The following is a 21,006-nucleotide window of genomic DNA, read 5'->3' on the forward strand; positions in this document are numbered from 1 at the left end:
GGGTGACCCCATCCAGCTGCAGTGTAAACCCTCCACCCAGTGAATCTCCTCCCCAGCACTAGTTGCCCTTGTTGCGATGTAAGGCTGAGTTTTGCCTCTTGAGCTGCTTGCCTGGAGTGAACCGAAGATCAAATCTACTCTCAGCCAGACAGTAAGTGCTACAGATCTGTGGTCCTTTTTTTCCGGAGGAATAAGCTGCTTGCATCATCTCAGTTTGTTAGGAAAGGTGAAGTCACACAGTGCATCTACAACACAGATAAATTAAGACCCTCTCCTTCCCTGGAGGTTTCCAGGCAGAGGTTGGAGGGCCATCTGTCATGGATGCTTTAGCTGAGATTCCTGCATTACAAGGAGGTTGGAATGGGGTTCCATTGCAACTCTATGATTCTATGATTCCAACTCTATGATTCTATGATTCTAAATAATGATGGAATCATTATTTTACCCTCTTGATTTGCACCACCACCAGCTCGCCAGCAGCATCCATATTTCAGATGCAGGAACCTTTCAATTTCATAAAAACTTCTCACAATATACACATTTTTGTATGTGCTTTTTGCCAAAAAAGGGCACCTTTTTGTAAGAAATACAATGCATTTTGTATGTCGTTTTCATGAGTTTGTGTGTTTTTAGGCACGCTCTCGCCTAATATATACATCGCTGCGCCCAAATTTTGTTTGAAGAGCTGCATCACAAGAATAGATTGGGAAAACGGAGAATTTCCACAGGTTTCGGTTGGTGTATAGTTTCAGGAAGAGCAAATTGGGCAGGGTCATATTAAAATGCAAACGGAACCAGTTTTCTCCTGCATCCTTTGCATCCATAACTAGGACTGTGATTTTTTATATATTTGAGAAGCTCCTGCCCATATATGTTTGCTTAAGCTATAATAATGGGGTCCCTGAATGGCATAACAACATCAGAAGAGTGTCTGGATCAGGCCAGTGGCCCATTTAGTCCATCAACCTGTCCTCTCATTGGTCTCTTTCGGGGAACCTGCAAGCAGGATCTGAGCACAAAAGCAATTATCTCCCTTCCTGTGGTTTCCAGCAGCAGGGATTCAGAATCATTGCTGCTTCCAGCTGTAGAGGCTGAGCATAGCTATTGCGGCTAGCAGCCATTGGTAGCCTTATTCTTCATGAATTTCTCCGGTCCTCTTTTAAAGCCATCACTGCTTCCAGTGGGGGTGAGTTCCATGGTTGATTTATGCACTTTGTCAACCCTAATAAGGAGGGCCGCCAAATGAAAAGCTCTAACAGGACAGCCTAGCTGCCTTGGTGGCGCTGCGGTCTAAAGCACTGAGCCTCTTGGGCTTGCCGATCGGAAGGTTGGCGGTTCGAATCCCCGCAACGGAGTGAGCTCCCGTCACTCTGTCCCAGCTCTACCTCTCTTTCAAATCAGAACCAGTGAAGGTCCTCTGTGAGTGCCTGGAGGCGGTTGGAGGATGGATGGCAGCTAACAGATTGAGGTTGAATCCTGACAAGACAGAAGTACTGTTTTGGGGGGGACAGGGCGGGCGGGTGTGGAGGACTCCCTGGTCCTGAATGGAGTAACTGTGCCCCTGAAGGACCAGGTGCACAGCCTGGGAGTCATTTTGGACTCACGGCTGTCCATGGAGGCGCAGGTCAATTCTGTGTCCAGGGCAGCTGTTTATCAGCTCCAACTGGTACGCAGGATGAGACCCTCCCTGCCCGCAGACTGTCTCCCCAGAGTGGTGCATGCTCTAGTTATCTCCCGCTGGGACTACTGCCATGTGCTCTGTGTGGGACTACCTTTGAAGGTGACCCGCAAACTACAACTAATCCAGAATGTGGCAGCTAGACTGGTGACTGGGAGCGGCCGCCGAAAGACCTACATTGGCTCCCAGTACATTTCCAAGCACAATTCAAAGTGTTGGTGCTGACCTTTAAAGCCCTAAACAGCCTTGGTCCAGTATACCTGAAGGAGCGTCTCCACCTCCATCGTTCTGCCCAGACGCTGAGGTCCATCCAGCTCCGAGGGCCTTCTGGCGGTTCCCTCGCTGCGAGAAGTGAGGTTACAGGGAACCAGGCAGAGGGCCTTTCTGGTAGTGGCACCCGCCCTGTGGAACGCCCTCCCACCAGATGTCAAAGAGAAGAACAACTACCAGACTTTTAGAAGGCATCTGAAGGCAGCCCTCTTTAGGGAAGCTTTTAATGTTTAACAGACCACTGTATTTTAATACTTTGTTGGAAGCTGCCCAGAGTGGCTGGGGAAACCCAGCCAGATGGGCGGGGTATAAATAATAAATTCTATTCTGTTTTATTCCATTCTATTCCTTTACCTTTACCTTTACCTTACCTTTTGTTTCTATAAACAAAACCTGAGGTGTCCCTTCTTCCTGTCTGTTACAGAATGGATTTGAGCAGCTACCTGGGAGACTATGAAGATGACATCTTCCGAGGGTCTTCCCCCCTGGGGTGGGAAGATTCTGAAATTTTTCTGGGTAGCCAGAGCGGGACAGATCTGAGCCAAGGGGACTTGCAAGATGACACAACCGAGTCTATCACGGATGAAAGCGGGCCGCTGCTTCGATGCCTCAAGAAAATCTACCGGAAGGGAAAGAAAGAAAAGACGAGGCGACGAAAAACCATGACTTCAGGTAAAGCAAGGTCTCAGCGGCTCAGATTGCGTTGGAATTGTGGATGCGAGGAAAAATAAATACATATTAAAGGATAAATCCTAGATGCCAAGTTCCAGGTTTGGGGCTAGTTAGTGTTCTTTGGTGAGGGAATCCCAGTAGAGATTTATAATATGCAGCAAAGTGAAATAGGCAGCAATATCGGCTGTTAGGCCTTTAAAATATGCCTTTGTGAGTAACCAAGCAGTCCCTGCTGCCCCAAGCATAGGAAAAGACCACAGGTTTGGTCAGTTAAAAATGGGTTTACTCACAAATTCTTCAAAGGTCAGGTTCATGTGCTTTTCCACACATCCATTCAGAAAAGTTGCACAGACAGTAAAACCTGGCTTAGTTACAGTGGTGAGAGTTCCCAAATTACTGGTATAGGAATTCAAGTGTGGCTTGTAAGAGCCATGTGGTCTGAGCTGCAGCAACCCGCTCAGTGCAACTCAGACCCAGGGCTGGATTTAGGTTTGATGAGGCCCTAAGCTCCTGAAGGTAATGGGGCCCTTTATATATGTCCAGCTGTCCTTTGTCCACAACAAATTGTCACTGTTTTTTGTGTTGAATATATGCTATATGGTAATTTATGGACCTAATAGGTATTTTATCAAACGTATTTGATAAATATGTATTTTGTTTTTTATCTCATATTTTGGAAATGTACATCCAGGTTTTTTTCCTTTTAAATTTTTTGGAGGCCCCCAAGAGAGTGGGGCCCTAAGCTATAACTTGTTTAGCTTATATGTAAATCCGGCACTGCTCAGACCTCCTCACATGCTTCTCTGGTAGACTTGCATCAGCCAGCACCCCAAATTCTTAATTCTATATCACATGCACGCACAGAAGTTGAGGAAAGCCTTCATGGATCCTGCAGGCCAAGGCTGGGAGCTCTTTTGCGGACTGAGGGCTGCCCTCCCTTCTGGGGGCCACTTGCCATTGGTGGGCGGGGCCAGAGGCAAAAGTGGGTGGGGCAGTGAACAAGATGCTTAGCTTTGCAGCATAGGCTGATTTCACTCCCCTCTATTCTCCATCCAGGGCTGGTGACCTAGAGAGAAGAGGTGGGTGGCCTGGAGAAAGTCCTGCAGGCCAGGGAGAGGTGCCAAGCAGGCTGAATTTGGCCCCCGCACTTGGCCTACCCCTGCTACAGGCAAACTACCTCTGGAGAAAGCTGTTAGATCCTTATTCCTCAAGGGACCCTGAATCCCCATTAGGAGAGCACAGTAGATGCTCGGGTTGCGAACGTGATCAATGCGGGTTGCACGTTCGCAACCCTCAGCGTCCGCAACCCTCAGTGGCGCATCTGCGCATGCGCGGGTTACAATTCTGCGCAAAGCGCGATTTAGCGCTTCTGCACATGCGCGACCGCCGAAACCCAGAAGTAACGTGTTCCGGTACAGTGGTACCTCGGGTTAAGAACTTAATTCGTTCCGGAGGCCTGTTCTTAACCTGAAACTGTTCTTAACCTGAAGCACCACTGTAGCACCCTGCTTGTGGTTAACGCTTAGCTGGAATGAAATATTCAACGCAGCAATAGAGAAATTAAAATAATTATTTGTCAGACAAATAAATGAGAGACACAGTGGTATATGGATACCAAAGCTCTGCCCACTCCAGCCCTGATGGCCAGCACTTATATTCCCTCAGCCCAGCCCCCTTGCTCCTCCTTTGGCTGCCTCTGTCCAGTCAGCCTGGTTGAAATTTCTATTGGCTGTTTGCTAGAACCAATCATAAAAGATACACCCATTTCCTATTACCTTTTATGGGAGAGAAAGAGCTATATTTCCTTCTATCCATAAATGGCAGACAAGTAGCCATATATCTTACATTTGCCTCGACTAGGCACCTTAATTACCAGATCACCTTTTGCCCTATTGCCCTATTGCCCCTTCACTCCAAAACAGATGGCTAAAACAGATGGCTCATGGTAACAGAGATCTTGGGTTCACATTCTCACACACCATCAATGAAATAAGGATCTAACATAAGAATCTAACATTTCTTACTTTCTAGATCCTTTGCATAATTACATTTAAGCCAACAAATCTCATACATTAACATAGATAGCTTTTTAGAAGAAAAGGAACTCAGTAAACAGCTTCAAAAGCAGCCTCTTTAGTTTACACCCCCTTTCCCCAGCTGCTTTCCCCATTAGCTCTTGCCCTTTAACCTTAGGAAAATATGACTCGAGTCTAATGGGAGGCACATGGTATTATTTTCTAATAAACAATAAATCTTACTATTTACCAACTCTTAATTAGTGTTTTTGCAGCTTGATTGTATTCTGTAATTTGTAGGGTCAATGTAACCTTTGCTCCCAGCCTGTATTTCCCTTTTACAACTTTGAGAAATTCGTCTCCTGCTATAAATCAGGGGGGCCCTGTTCAGCAGGATAAACAGCTGCCAAAGTACTTAGCCAGCTGCTTTATGCCTGGCATGAAACATACAAACATTTGCAAATATATATTTTTAAGCTCATTTTAAAATACAGACCTTGATCATAAAATACAGGCCTTGATCAGATGCCTCACCACTTTAGCTAATGGAGCCTCCTGCTGCTGCCGCACTGCCTGAGCACGATTTCTGTTCTCATCCTGAAGCAAAGTTCTTAACCCGAGGTACTATTTCTGGGTCAGCGGAGTCTGTAACCTGAAGCGCATGTAACCTGAGGTACCACTGTACTTCCGGCTTTCGGCGGTCCGCAACCCGAAAAAATGCAACCTGGAGCATCTGTAACCCGAGGTACCACTGTAATTGATTTCTCCTTTCTCTCTTCTTCCCCGGCGCTTTTAGTCCCTGATCTCTCTGCTATGGCAACCATCTGGGAAGAAAGCGAGAACCCTGGTTCTGCTCAGGAGCCTGAGCTCCTGTTGAACTCCTGGAGGAGCACCATAGATTACTTCAACAGTAAAAAAGAGGTATGGGGGCACGACTTAGGAACAGGCTATCTGAGGGACCGTACTGTCCCATAGGTGCCCGCCCAGGCTCCAAGGTGTTCAGGGGAGGCAGAAGGCTGGAGGGAGTAGAACGGACTCCCTCAGGACATGATGGGCTCTCCTTCCTTGGATTGTTTTCAAGCAGAGCTTGGATGGCCGTCTGTCGTGGATGCATTGCACGGGGATGGACTAGATGACCCTCGGGTTCCCTTTTTACTTTTTAACCATGATCTTTTATATGTTCTTAGCTGTGTGTATTTTACCTCTGTCCTTTTAATTTGTGTAAGCTGCTTTGAGTCCTGGACTGGGGAAAAGGTGAGATATCAATCATAATAATACAGTGGTACCTCGCAAGACGAAAAACTCGCAAGACGAAAGAGTTTTTCGTTTTTTGAGTTGCTTCGCAAGACGAATTTCCCTATGGGCTTGCTTCGCAAGACGAAAACGTCTTGCAAGTTTGTTTCCTTTTTCTTAAAACCGTTAATACCCGTTAAAACCGTGCTTCGCAAGACGAAAAAACTCGCAGAACGAATTAATTTCGTCTTGCGAGGCACCACTGTATAATAACAAAATTTGATTATTTATACTCCGCCCACCTGGCTGGGTTTCCCCAGCCACTCTGGGCGGTTCCCAACAGAACACCCATAACAATAATTTAAAAAGCGACAAAACATCAAACATTACAAACTTCCCTAAGCAGGGCTGCCTTCAGATGTCTTCTAAAAGTCAGGTGGTTGTTTATTTCCTTGACATCTGATGATGAGGGCGTTCCACAGGGCGGGCGCCACCACTGAGAAGGCCCTGTGCCTGCTTCCCTGTAACCTCGCTTCTTGCAGGGAGGGAACTGCCAGAAGGCCCTTGGAGTTGGACCTCAGGCTGAATGATGGGGGTGGAGACGCTCCTTCTCTCTCTCTCTCTCTCTCTCTTTCTCTGGAAACCACAATGTAGGGTTATCAACTGCCAGCCTAAGCATCCAATCCGGCCTCCAGGGGGCTCCCCATCTGACCCCCATTCTGGATCCAAAAGATCCCCCATCTTTATACACTGTCTACTTTCTCCTCCATGGGCACAGACAAAGAGAGCCAGTGTAGTGTAGTGGTTAGTGTTGGACTAGGACGTGGGAGACCAGGGTTCGAATCCCCACTGGGCCATGAAGCTCACTGGGTATATGACCTTGGGGCCTCCCTCACAGGGTTGTTGTGGGGCTTAAAAGAGCAGAGGGAGAACCCTGTGCTCCACCCCAAGCTCCCTGAAGAAAAAAGGCAGGATAGGTCTGCAATAAATCCATAATAATAATAAATACTTCTCTCTCACACACACCCAATTTCCTTTAGGAAGATGTCATGAAGAAAAGTTTTTTCAGGTTCTTATCCATCCTCAGCAAGACAATCAACTGGAGCAACATGACTGATTTTTTTATGGATAACTTTACGTCCGATGTTGTGGGAGTCTTAACAGTGAGTTTCTCTATTTGCTTGTTTGCCTGTTTTCAATCTGACCCCACTCTTGAAAATATTTACTCAACCCTTGCTTTTTTCCTGTACATGCAGAGTCCTCCTTGTACCTTAACTGGAGTTAAGGTTCCTCCTGTTACCAATCTTGTGGTCAGGCCACACTCTTGTGCACTGACGCTGACCTCACTGTTGATGAGTTTTGCAGGATTTCTACCTCATTCACTGAGGATATCCCACTTCTCGTTTACAGGAGATGATTAAGAGAGATTTTCCAGAATCCAGCGTCGTCTGTCTTCATGCTATGGCCACCGTTATTGACTTGAGGTAGATTCAATTCCTTAGCTCACTTCCTGGGTTGACTTCTAACTCCTGACCCACCGCGGCAACTGCGTTGAAGCTTTCCGCTGTTCAAAGGGAATCTGTTTTACACTTGTGGCCGAGGGTTTCAAACGAAGTGGCGCCTCATAGATTAGGAGGAGATATAACATGGCGCCCTCCAGATATCATTGGGCCTCCAACTCCTATCAGCCCCAGCAGTCATAGCCAATGGCCAGGGATCATGGGAAATGTAGTCCAAAACATTTGTAGGCTGCCACATTGGTGAAGGCTAGGCCCAGCACTATCTAAAGGGTCATTTTCTTCCACTCGAACCTATCCCTCAGTAAATATGTTCTTCAGAGACCTGTCTTCTAATTTCCCTGCCTTCTGAGGTCTAGCAGGAAGCTGCTGGAGAAGAGGGCCTTCTCCTTGGTGGCACCCAAAAGATGGAAAACTCTCCGCTGAGAAATTTGCTTGGTCACATCTCTACATAGCTGTCAACTTTTCCCTTTTCTTGCGAGGAATCCTATTCAGAATAAGGGAATTTCCCTTAAAAAAAGGGAAACATTGACAGCTATATATCTCTACCATCCTTTGGGCACCAGGCCTGCTCTCTTGGGCTTTTAATGGTAGATGAGATCTTTTAATGTCCTTCTGTGTTACCCTGTTGCTCAGGACTCTGCAGTTCCTTTTTCTAGGAAAAAAGGGATGCCAGAACTCATCACGAACACTTCCCTTGTTGTCTTATAATGGCAATGGTGCCCACCTGAGAAGTGCCAGAATTCTGGTGACTTCTGGCTGGAATAAAAGTCCAGCAACTATGTATGCTAACTAACTAACTAATCAGTTGCAATCCTTTATTGTTTCTATAATAATAATAATAATTTATTATTTATACCCCACCCATCTGGCTGGGTTTCCCCAGTCACACCGGGCGGCTCCCAACAGAACACTAAAAACACAGTAAAACATCGTACATTAAAAACTTCCCTAAGCAGGGCTGTCTTCAGATGTCTTCTAAAAGTCAGATAGTTGTTTATTTCCTTGACATCTGATGGGAGGGCATTCCACAGGGCAGGAGCCACCACCGAGAAGGCCCTCTGCCTGGTTCCCTGCAACCTTACTTCTTGCAGGGAGGAAAAGGCCCTTGGAGCTGGACCTCAGTGTCTGGGCTGAACGATGGGGGTGGAGATGCTCTTTCGGGTCTACTGGGCCTTTGAGGCCATTTAGGGCTTTAAAGGTCATCACCAACACTTTGAATTGTGCTCGGAAATGTACTGGGAGCCAAGGTAGGTCTTTCTGTATTATTGTCCTAAAATTACAGATTTGAAGAAAAACAAAAGGGTCAATCCGTGAGATCATAGGTCAAAAGGCTGGGTTGAAATCTTAAAAGTAACACGAGTGAGTCATTCCCCAGCCAGACGCCCACCAGAATCTTCAGACTCCATCTCGCATCGTCCCCAGCTGGCAAAATGCCATTCTCTGACTCCCGTTTCTTCCACCAGCAAGGCGAACGTCACAAAAACGATGGGGTCCTACAAGAAGGGGATATTGCTCCGCACCTTTTTCAAGAGCGTCTTTGCCCTTTCACCCCTGAAGGTGGGACAAGAGGAAGGAGTGGCCAATTCTGCCAATGCCCAGTACGCAAAGGTAGTTTTGTCTTCCTCTCTGGCTTAGAACATAAGGAGAGGCTGCTGGATCAGGCCAATGGCCCATCTAGTCCAGCATCCTGTCATCTCAGTGGCCAACCAGATGCTTCAATGGGGATCCTGCAAGCACAAGAGCCTTCTTCCCTCCTGTAGCCTATGGCAGCGAGTCACATAGTTCAGCTATCATAAAACCATAGAATTGCAGAGTAACTTAAAGGTAAAGGGACCCCTGACCATTAGGTCCAGTCGTGACCGACTCTGGGGTTGCGGCGCTCATCTCGCTTTATTGGCCGAGGGAGCCGGCGTACGGCTTCCGGGTCATGTGGCCAGCATGACTAAGCCGCTTCTGGCAAACCAGAGCAGCGCACGGAAACGCTGTTTACCTCCCCCCCCGGAGTAGTACCTATTTATCTAACTTGCACTTTGACGTGCTTTCGAACTGCTAGGTTGGCAGGAGCAGGGACTGAGCAACAGGAGCTCACCCCGTCACGGGGATTCGAACCGCCGACCTTGTGATCGGCAAGTCCTAGGCTCTGTGGTTTTACCCACAGTGCCACCCGCGTCCCGCAGAGTAACTTACAACAAGACTAAACCTTAACACTAAGCATACTGTGTACAGAACACCACACCAGAAAGAGAGATAGAAAGAGAAAGTGAAACCTAGGCTCCTTCTGGCCTTACTTTTATAGCCAGCATGACCTTGTCAGAAAGAGATAACAGAGCCAGTTTAATCCCGCTGTACAGTGGTGCCTCGCAAGACGAAATTAATCCGTTCCGCGAGTCTCTTTGTCTTGCGGTTTTTTCGTCTTGCGAAGCATGGCTATTAGCGGCTTAGCGGCTTAGCGGCTATTAACGGCTTAGCAGCTTAGCGGCTTTAAGAAAAAGGAAACAAACTCGCAAGGACTCGCAAGACATTTCGTCTTGCGAAGCAAGCCCATAGGGAAATTCGTCTTGCGGAACGACTCAAAAAACGGAAAACTCTTTCGTCTTGCGCGTTTTTCGTCTTGCGCGTTTTTCGTCTTGTGAGGTACCACTGTATAACCCAAACATCAGGATGAACCTTCCGCTTGTTTCTTTCACACAGAGAAGCTTCCAGAACCCTCTTGAATTAAATAGAATAGGAAAGATATCTGCACATCAGTTCAATACTATCTCTACCAAGAAATGCAATTTGACAGTTTTGCAGCAGGCATAGCTAACCTGTGGCACTTCAGATATTGTTGGACTCCAGTTCCCATCATCCTTGACCAGTGGACGTGCTGGCTAGGGATGATGGGAGCTGCAGTCCAACAACATTGCTTAGCCACCCCAGTTTAGTGGACTTTTTATCCAGCCGTGATATAAAGAAGGGGTTTTATGTATGGGAATCCCCCCAGATCCTGGAGCTCGCCAGCCCAGCCAGCCCAATATTCCATCATAGAATTGTAGAGTTGGAAGGGACCAAAGGGTCATCTAGTCCAACCCCCTGCAATGCAGGAATATGCAGCTGTCCCACACAGAGATCGAACCTGCAACCTTGGCGTTCTCAGCACCGTGTTGGTAACCAGCTGAGCTATTCAGGCATTACCGTATTTTTCGCCCTATAAGGCGCACTGGCCCATAGGACGCACCTCATTTTTGGGGGGGAAATGAATTAAAAAAAATTATTCCCCCCCCCACCCGCGGGGCTGGGGCAGGGGAAGCCCGAGCTTCCCCCGACCCCAGCCCACAGAACTGGCTGCCGCCTCAAGCCTTGCACGCCTGGCGGGACCTCCCACCGGGTGCGCAAGGCTTGCGGACACCTGCCCGAAGCACGGGGCGTCCTCCAGAGGGCGCCCCATGCTTCGGGCTGCAGGCTGCTGCCTGCAAGCCTTGCGAGCCCGCGGGAACTCCCGCCGGGCTCCCAAGGCTTGCGGATAGCTTCCTGAAGCCGGGACAGCGAGAGGGGTCGGTGCGCACCGACGCCTCTCGCTCTCCAGGCTTCAGCGAAAGCCTGCATTCGCCCCATAGGACACACACACATTTCCCCTTCATTTTTGGAGGGGGAAAAGTGCGTCCTATAGGGCGAAAAATACAGTATGTGTGCTGCATGAAGAAATGCTTACTTTTCTCTTTCCTGAATCTTCCAATGTTTGGCTTCATCGAATGTCCACAAATTGTAATGTTACAGATCTATCTATCTATCTATCTATCTATCTATCATCTCTGTTCCCACACTGCTCCAGTGAGAATTTTGTGGCTTGGATCCTGACAAGGAACTAATCCACACTTCCAGCTCAGCCAGTAGAGTACGAAACTCTTCATCTCATCGGTCATGGGTTCAAGCCGCACCTTGGGCAAAAGATTCCTGCACTGCAGGGACGGGGTTGGACTAGATGACCCTTGTGGTCCTGAGCAGTAATCTAGGCAGGGCATTTAGCTCTCCTAGTTTCCAAGGTCATCCTTTCCTGGGCCCTTAGTGAACTGGTCTCCTTCAACATTCCTACCCCCTCCTCCAGAACCTCTTCATCAGAACATACCAGACCTTCAGTGAGATGCTCCAGCAGCTGATGGTGGAGAACCCAATTCCTTCGGAGCTGGAGAGGATCTTGCAGGTAAGAGGAAAGGAGTAATAACAATAATTTATTATTTATACCCCGCCCATCTGGCTGGGTTTCCCCAGCCACTCTGGACGGCCCCCACAGGCTAAAAACAGAATAAAACATCAAACATTAAAAACTTCCCTAAACAGGGCTGCCTTCAGATTTCTTCTAAAAGTCAGATAGTTGTTTATTTCTTTGACATCTGGCGGGAGGGCGTTCCACAGGGCGGGCGCCACCACCGAGAAGGCCCTCTGCCTGGTTCGCTGTAACCTCACTTCTCACAGGGAGGAAACCGCCAGAAGGCCCTTGGAGCTGGAGCTCAATGTCCGGGCTGGATGATGGGGGTGGAGATGCTCTTTTGGGTATACTGGGCCAAGGCTGTTTAGGGCTTTCAAGGTCAGCACCAACACTTTGAATTGTGCTCGGAAACATACTGGGAGCCAATGTAGGATCAGTGTTATATGGTCTTGGCAGCCGCTCCTAGTCACCAGTCTAGCTGCCACATTCTGGATTAGTTGCAGTTTCCGGGTCACCTTCAAAGGCAGCCCCACGTACAGCACATTGCAGTAGTCCAAGCGGGAGATAACCAGAGCATGCACCACTCTGGTGAGACAGTCTGCGGGCAGGGAGGGTCTCAGCCTGTGTACCAGATGGAGCTGATAAACAGCTGCCCTGGAGACATAATTGACCTGCGCCTCCATGGACAGTTTCTTCAGACTGTCAAAATTCCATCTTACTGCCCATGGGTTTGGTTGCTGGCTAAGTGGGAGTTCCTGCTCAGCCTCTATATATTTATACAGACACTTGGGTTACAGACACTTCAGGTTGTGTTTTTTCAGGTTACGGACCGCCGAAATCCAGAAGTACCGGAATGGGTTACTTCTGGGTTTCGGCAGTCGCCCATGCGCAGAAGCGCTAAATCCCACTTTGTGCGTGCACAGAAGCACCGAATCACAACCCACGTGTCCACTGTATATGCAGTGTCTGCTCCACCTATATAATGTTTATGGGCACACATTCAAAATGTATGTTACATGTTTCTCATGGACACTGACGCTAGAGGGCTCTGCACTTTCTGGTACTTTGGGAAGACAAGTGAACAGACCGGATGGCTGCAGAATTTTCTCTCTCTGTTGCGTTTCCCCTCCTCAACAGCTGATGGCTCCTTGGCTACAGTCCTCGGAGGCTGACCTGCGAGAGAGGGCTATCTGGACCAGTGCGTCGCTGCTCAACTTTGTGGCCAGCAAATTACAGCTGGATGTGAGTAGACTGTGAAATAACCAACTGAGCTATCCAGCAAACTTTCCTCTTAAGCAGGCACCCCCAAACTTGGCCCTCCAGATGTTTTTGGGACTACAACTCCCATCATCCCTAGCTGACAGGACCAGTGGTCAGGGATGGTGGGAGTTGTGGTCCCAAAACATCTGGAGGGCTGAGTTTGGGGGTGCCTGCTATAAAGTCCCAAACGCTTTTTTGAACTCATGGTGCTCCCTGAGACTTGTTCCTTGTTATCAGCACTGCTGTGCCCCTTTAATAGCGTGGGAAGAACTAGGGAGAAAGAACTGGAAATTTACAGCCTGTGAAGTACTGAGGGAAAACCTAATCAAGATGTTTTATAGATGGTACTTAAAGGTAAAGGGACCCCTGACCATTAGGTCCAGTCGTGACCAACTCTGGGGTTGCTGCGCTCATCTCGCTTTATTGGCCAAGGGAGCAGGCGTACAGCTTCCGGGTCATGTGGCCAGCATGACTAAGCCGCTTCTGGTGAACCAGAGCAGCGCACGGGAACGCCGTTTACCTTCCCGCTGGAGTGGTACCTATTTATCTACTTGCACTTTGACATGCTTTCGAACTGCTAGGTTGGCAGGAGCAGGGACCGAGCAACGGGAGCTCACCCTGTCACAGGGATTTAACCACCGACCTTCTGATCAGCAAGCCCTAGGCTCTGTGGTTTAACCCACAGCGCCACCCGCATCCCTTAGATGGTACTTAACACCTACCAAAATAGCTAATATGTATAAGACAAAAACAAATCTGTGCTGGAGGTGTGGTAAAACAGAGGGGACACATATACATGTTTGGTGGACCTGTGGAAAAAATCAAAAGCTTCTGGAACACAGTATATGACGAGCTTAAAAAAATGTTTAAGTATAACTTTATGAAAAATACAGAAGCTTTTCTACTAGGGATAACGGACACAGCTATAGCAAGAGAAGATCAGAAACTATTCCTCTATGCCACAGGAGCAGCAAGGATCCAACTGCCAAAAACTGGAAAAAAGGAACTGTGCCAACAAAAAAGGAATGGCAAGATAAAATGTTAGAGTAAATTGAACTGGCTAGATTAAGAGAGGCAATGAGAGATCACACTAGACAAGCGTTTCAAAAAAGCTTTGGGGGAAATGCAGAGAACGCTTCACAAAACAGTGCCCTAAAATACATACCTGGACTTGTTTCGGTTAATGTCTGCAGGAGACTTTGTGGATATTTAAGTTATAATTAGAAAAATCTCAATAATTATTCATAAAGGAAACAGTTTATAAGAAGTAAATAAGGAGGCCAGGTACAGGATAAAGGAAGTCGTTTATTTGGTTGTTTGTATTTTTGTATGTTATGCTTATTGTATGTTATGTTCGCGTTTAATGAGGGTGGATTTCTGTATTGGGGGTGGGGGCTTTATGTTATGTTGTAAATAAAATTTCCAATAATTTTTTTTTTTAAAAAAAGCACTGCTGTGCCCCTTTTCCTCCGCCAGACACTGTCCAAATTCTCCCGGCTGGGCCACCTCGTTGCGGTGCTGGGGATCTGCTGCGGAGACGCCGTCAAGTCCATCAGCTCCAAGGCAGCCAAGAGTGTCCACCTCCTCCTGGCGATCGTGCTTGGCCAGAAAAGTAAGAAACGGGCGGTGAAGCCATCCTTGAGCATGTGCAGAGTGTGGGGGGGCGTAGCTCAGCGGCAGAGCCTCTGCCTCACAAGCAGAAGTTCCCAGGTTCAGTCCCTGCCATCTCCTGCCTGAAATCTTTGGAGAACGGCTGCCAGTCATTGCAGGTGGGTTAGGTTGCGAAGGCAGCAACTCTCACCCAGCGAGCTTCATGGCTAAGCAGGGATTTGCACCCTTGCCCGGTGCTCTAGCCACTACACCGCGCTGCCCTGGAACTGACGGGTGTGTTCTTGTTTTTTAAAATTTCCGGGGTGTGTCAGTTGCGAGGCTGGATGAGAAGAACGTCCACACGGAAGCCATCAAGCGCAAGCACAAGGAGTTCTTGGAATCTTGGAATCCGTCCGTGTTTCTCAAAAACCCCTCCAGAGTTGCAGAGGTAACTGGGAGGACACAACTGGGGGGTGGGCATTATCCCAGGACAAATTTATGTCTGGATATTGCTCACTACAATATCCGTGGCTCCATGAATCCCCTTGGTTACTTTCAGGTTGGGATATTAAGTTTCCCACCATTCTGGCCGTACCGGATGGGGAAAAAAGGCTCACCTCTTAGCTGAGATGGCAAAACTGACATGTTTAATCAGAGAGAAGTCCTTGCTAACGTTTCTTAAAGAATGGAAACCTCTCATGGACTTTTTGCGTGAAAAAGAAATAACAATATCTGGATTCGAGGATATTTCAGGATTTGTTGATAGAAAACGGCTTTGTTGGAAGTGAATATTGTTTTTACATAGCGGACAGATCAATCAGAAATTCTTTATTTTCTGAGTCTTATTTTTCTATCTTCCTCTTTTAAACTCTTTCCTATTTTTTAAAAAAATTATTCCTTTTTCTTTCTCTAGTTCTCTCCCCCCCCCCCCTTTTTGTGTCCTTACGGTATCTAAAGTCTTTTATCTAAAGTCTTGGTTTGGTTTAAAATAAGGGGAAAGATATTAAGCTTCAATTTTTTCTCTGCAAGCCTTAATAGAATTTATCATCATCAACCTTTATTACGGTCCAGAGACCCAACAAATCGTTACAATGCAATACATAATTCATACATCCCACCTCCAGGTTAAACAAGCATTTCGTTCAGAATATAAGGATCATTGGTTCTTGCAACCACCGATAAAAACTTGGCCACTGCTAATGTTCTAGGATTTGTCCGGTCTTCTAATAGGAACCTGACATAGTGAGCCTCTGATTTTCCCGGAAAAGGTACCAGCAAGGGTAGTATCAGTTCAGCCCTGGCTTGCTCATATTTTTCACAGTGCAACAAAATATATTTTATGGAATCAATGTCTTGAGCACACGAGCAAAGTCTGTCCTGGTAGGGAACTCCTCTCAACCTGCCATCCAACACTGCAGAAGGAAAGACGTTTAGTCTGGCTTTGGTGAAAAGCCTTCGATAGTTTGGTACTGTCAGGTTTTTAATGTAAGATGTTAACTTAAAGACATGCCCATATTGTACTCCTACTGCCAGCGGACTACAGGCTGCGTGTGATCGAGATCGCAAGTCACTGTGTGCATTATCCCATAATCTTTGCTTTAACGTCTTTAGGGCGCCTTCATAACCCAGGTAATACAGTTTGGGGGGGGGTGACAGACCAATAGAGGTGGCTTTTTTAGCCATGGTTTTCTGCTAATAGAATTGATTTTAAGAAAATGAAAAAAGCAGGGGCATCTCTGCACAACTTGCCCCAGCCAACCACACGCCAACAGCATTCCTCCCTCCCTCCCCTTGTGCTCCAGGTCTTTGGCGTCTACTTCAGCCCAAGAGAGAAGACCGATTTCATCCTGACCGCTTTGGATGGCTTGACGGTGCAGTGCACCACCCAGTGCTGCGCCACCACAGAGGGGCTCCTTGCCAGCATGGCGAGGCACTGCGGCGCCGAGATAGAGAAGGTGGGGCAGGTCTGAGGCAGCAGGTGGGCGTCCTGAGGATGCTGATTTGGCAGGTGGGGAGTCCTTGCAGTGGTGTAGCGTTGCTTGCCGGGGCCCGGGGCACGGAGGGTGAATGGAGCTCACAGCACCAGCCCAATCCTCACTGCCACCGCCACCGCAGGAGCAACGCCAGCCCTACGTCACTTTGCCAAATGCACAGTGCCCCCTAAAAAAATGTGTCTCCCCCTCACACTGTACCCCTGAGTCCTTCCTGCAGCGGGGCTGAGCTTTTCTGAACTTCACAATAGCCACTCCACTGGGTGACTACAACCTACAGAGACCTGCCCATCACTCAAGACTCTGGCTGAAGGTCTTCTCCTTCTCCTTCTTCTCCTCCTCCTTCACTTTTTCTCCTCCTCCTCCTTCCTCCTTCTCCTCCTTACTCCGCCTTCCCCCTCTCCTTCTCCTGCATCTCCTTCTTCTTCCTCCTGCCCCATCTCCTTCTCCTCCTTCCTCCTCCTTCCCCCATCTCCTCCTCCCTCCTCCTTCCTCCTCTCCATCTTTTCCTTCTTCCTCCTTCCCCATCTACATTTCCTTCTTCTTCCTCCTTCCCCATCTCCTTCACCTCCTCCCTCCTCCTTCCCCCTCTCCTTCTCCTCCATCTTTTCCTTCTTCTTCCTCCTTCCCCATCTCCTCCTCCTTCTTCCTCCTCCTTCCCCCTCTCCTTCTCCTCCATCTTTTCCTTCTTCTTCCTCCTTCCCCATCTCCTCCTCCCTCCTCCTGCTTCTCCCTCTCCTTCTCCTCCTCCCTCCTCCTTCCCCCTCTCCTTCTCCTCCATCTCCTCCTCCTTCTTCTTCCTCCTTCCCCATCTCCTTCTCCTTCTTCCTCCTGCTTCTCCCTCTCCTTCTCCTCCTCCCTCCTCCTTCCCCCTCTCCTTCTCCTCCATCTCCTCCTCCTTCTTCTTCCTCCTTCCCCATCTCCTTCTCCTCCATCTTTTCCTTCTTCTTCCTCTCCTTCTCCTCCTCCCTCCTCCTTCCCCCTCTCCTTCTCCTCCATCTTTTCCTTCTTCTTCCTCCTGCCCCCATCTCCTTCTCCTCCTTCCTCCTCCTCCCCCCTCTCCTTCTCCTCCATCTCCTCCTTCTTCTTTCTCCTTCCCCATCTCCCCCTCCTCCTTCCTCCTCCTTCCTGCCCTCCTACCTCCCAACCCCTTTCCCCTTCCAGGTCTCGGACATTGTGGACGGGATCTGCAGCCGCCTGGACCTGATCCACCAGCCCAGCGCAAGGAGGCTGGTGATGAAGCTGGTGGGCTTGCTGGCAGGCAGGACCGAGCACTTGGACACGGTCATCTCCAGCCTCCTGGAGCATTCCTTCCCACCAGACAGGTAACAAGTTCCTCGCGTTTCTCCCTTGAGAACAGAACCCTAGGCAGCAAGTCTCTGTCCACATGGGGAATCCTGGTGCCTCTGGTTTTTAGCATGGGTGGTACTCAGCTAGATGGATCGGTGGTCAGACTGAGAACAAGACAATTTCCTATGTTCATCAGGTGTATCCATAGCTCAGTCCAGGCACCTACTTTGACGAAGGTATTGGGTTCAATCTTCAGGGGCATTTCCAGGTATGGCTTGGTTTCAGATTGGATGTATTGCATGGCAAGTTCCCGCCCCCCCCCAGGTGGAAATAATGACACATGACACACTTATTAAGGTTAATGGGCTAAAAAAGGCCACAACTTTATTGGTTACAGGGATGAGCGGTATTGGCTTAGGCATTGGTCCTAACCGACTATATCCGACTTCAGCCTGTCCGCTTGAAGTCCAGGAAGGGTTAACCACCAGTAGGCGGAGTCCTGCTGATGCACATCAACTAGGAACTCCCCCGGGGTCACCGATAGGGGGGTTGTCTTAGGCCCTCACCTCTCCAGGCTTCGGACAGGGCCACACACCCCAGAATCCTTTGTCGGACTACCCTTCAATATGTGGGGCAGGTGATGGCGTTACCTCCCCATTTTCCATCTACAGGACTGTCCCAATGCCTAACCGCCAATACCCAAAAAGTTGTGACGATTTGCTACGAGGGAGGCGAAAACCAAGTGGCTGGTGCCAATTTGCCAAGTAGAAAAATTCCTACCAGGCCCCTCAACAGCAACCAACCGAGGTCCATAGCAAGGTCAAAGAATGAGAACCTTATAGGGCGGGAGGGTGGGATATTTTAGGTGATATTTTAGGGAGCAGGTGGGACCCACTGCTTACATCAGGCATAGGCAAACTCACCCCTCCAGATGTTTTTGGGACTACAACTTCCATCATCCCTGGCCACTGGTCCTGTTAGCTAGGAATGATGGGAGTTGTAGTCCCAAAACATCTGGAGGGCCGAGTTTGCCTATGCCTGACTTAAATCATAGGAGTCGTTTAGTCATGTCCGACTCTTCGTGACCCCATGGACCAAAGCACGCCAGTTACTCCTGTCTTCCACTGCCTCCCGCATTGCTGGTAGTGCTGGCAAACTCATGCTGGTAGCTTCGAGAACACTGTCCCACCATCTCGTCCTCTGTCGTCCCCTTCTCCTTGTGCCCTCCATCTTTCCCAGCATCAGGGTCTTTTCCAGGGAGTCTTCTCTTCTCATGAGGTGGCCAAAGTATTGGAGCCTCAGCTTCACGATCTGTCCTTCCAGTGAGCACTTAGGGCTGATTTCCTTAAGAATGGATAGGTTTGATCTTCTTGCAGTCCATGGGACTCTCAAGAGTCTCCTCCAGCACCATAATTCAAAAGCCTACACAACACAAAACACTGCTGCTGTCTGTAGGTTTTATTTTATTTGTTTTTTATCTTATATTTTGGAAAGGTAAAGGTAAAGGTAAAGGGACCCCTGACTATTAGGTCCAGTCGTTTCCGACTCTGGGGTTATGGCGCTCATCTCACTTTACTGGCCGAGGGAGCCAGCGTACAGCTTCCGGGTCACGTGGCCAGCAGGACGAAGCCGCTTCTGGCGAACCAGAGCAGCACACAGAAACACCGTTTACCTTCCCTCCAGAGCGGTACCTATTTATGTATTTGCACTTTGACGTGCTTTTGAACTGCTAGGTTGGCAGAAGCAGGGACCGAGCAACGGGAGCTCACCCTGTCGCGGGGATTCAAACTGCCGACCTTCTGATCGGCAAGTTCTAGTCTCTGTGGTTTAACCCACAGAGCCACCCGCGTCCCTTTTTGGAAATGTACATCCAGGGTTTTTTTCCTTTAATAATAATAATAAATTTTATTTATATCCCGCCCTCCCCAGCCGAAGCCGGGCTCAGGGTGACTAACAACAATAAAACAGTATAAAAGTACAGCATAAACAACACTCTAAAATCATTCATTATAAAATTAATTAATTCAAGCCACTGGCAACCATTGGGCCAGAGCTCCGCGAAGATTGCCGAGGGAGGGAGTCAGGCTGTGCCCTGGCCAAAGGCCTGGTGGAACAGCTCTGTCTTGCAGGCCCTGCGGAAAGATGTCAAGTCCCGCAGGGCCCTGGTCTCTTGTGACAGAGTGTTCCACCAGATCGGAGCCACAGCCAAAAAAGCCCTGGCTCTAGTTGAGGCCAGCCTAACTTCTCTGTGGCCTGGGACCTTCAAGATGTTTTTATTTGAAGATCGTAAGTTTCTCTGTGGGGCATACCAGGAGAGGCGGTCCCGTAGGTACGAGGGTCCTAGGCCGTATAGGGCTTTAAAGGTTAAAACCAGCACCTTAAACCTGATCCTGTACTCCACCGGGAGCCAGCGCAGCTGGTATAGCACCGGATGAATGTGATCTCGCAGCGAAGACCTCGTAAGGAGTCTCGCTGCAGCATTCTGCACCCGCTGGAGTTTCTGGGTCAGTCTCAAGGGCAGTCCCACGTAGAGCGAGTTACAATAATCCAGTCTGGAGGTGACCGTCGCGTGGATCACAGTGGCTAGGTCAGGGCGAGAGAGGTAAGGAGCCAACTGCTTAGCTTGGCGGAGATGGAAAAATGCCGCCTTTGTTATAGCTGCAATCTGCGCCTCCATGGAAAGGGAGGTGTCGAAGATTACACCCAAACTCTTAACGGACGGTGCTGGCACTAATTGCGCCCCCGCAAGAGATGGGAGTTGCCCCCCCAATCCCATATCGCCCCGTCCCAGCCACAGGACCTCTGTCTTCGAAGGATTTAGCTTCAACCGGCTCCCACGTAACCATCCAGCCACAGCTTCCAAACATCTGGTCAGTGTGTCTGAGGCCGAGTCAGGATGGCCATCCATCAACAGATAGAGTTGGGTGTCATCGGCATACCGATGGCAACCCAGCCCAAAACTCCGAACAAGCTGGGCGAGGGGGCGCATAAAGATGTTGAAAAGCATCGGGGAGAGTATCGCACCCTGAGGTACTCCACACACCAAGGAGTGGCGCGATGACAATTCACCCCCACGTATCACCCTCTGTCCCCAACCAGAGAGAAACGAGCGCAGCCATTGAAGGACTGTGCCCTGGATCCCCATGTCGGCAAGGCGGTGGTCCAGAAGTTCGTGATCGACCATGTCGAAAGCTGCTGACAGATCTAGAAGAATCAGCAGCCCCGACCCACCTCAATCCAGCTGTCTACAAAGATCATCTGTTAGGGCAACCAGAGCCGTCTCGGTCCCATGACCAGCGCG

The 21,006-nt window shown here is 48.9% G+C and overlaps 1 protein-coding gene across 4 annotated transcripts in view; it reads left to right on the top strand.

The window, feature by feature from the left end:
* Nucleotides 1-21,006, top strand: part of LOC308475061 (maestro heat-like repeat-containing protein family member 7) — a 63,928-nt gene that overhangs the window by 8,659 nt on the left and 34,263 nt on the right. The window contains exons 1-12 of one of the 4 annotated variants that reach the window (XM_081001839.1): nt 25-151; nt 2,373-2,620; nt 5,432-5,556; nt 6,909-7,031; nt 7,279-7,352; nt 8,852-8,996; nt 11,473-11,568; nt 12,712-12,816; nt 14,311-14,446; nt 14,757-14,872; nt 16,227-16,379; nt 17,580-17,740. In XM_081001839.1, coding sequence (XP_080857965.1) covers nt 2,374-2,620; nt 5,432-5,556; nt 6,909-7,031; nt 7,279-7,352; nt 8,852-8,996; nt 11,473-11,568; nt 12,712-12,816; nt 14,311-14,446; nt 14,757-14,872; nt 16,227-16,379; nt 17,580-17,740 — 1,481 coding nt within the window. In that variant the 5' untranslated portion in view covers nt 25-151; nt 2,373. Of the gene's footprint in view, nt 1-24; nt 152-2,372; nt 2,621-5,431; nt 5,557-6,908; nt 7,032-7,278; nt 7,353-8,851; nt 8,997-11,472; nt 11,569-12,711; nt 12,817-14,310; nt 14,447-14,756; nt 14,873-16,226; nt 16,403-17,579; nt 17,741-21,006 lie in introns of those variants that run through there. The other 3 variants (XM_081001840.1, XM_081001841.1, XM_081001842.1) reach the window with 3 other exon arrangements.

This window comes from Podarcis pityusensis, assembly GCF_964106645.2.
Source record: "Podarcis pityusensis genome assembly, chromosome: 4".
Taxonomy (NCBI): domain Eukaryota; kingdom Metazoa; phylum Chordata; class Lepidosauria; order Squamata; family Lacertidae; genus Podarcis; species Podarcis pityusensis.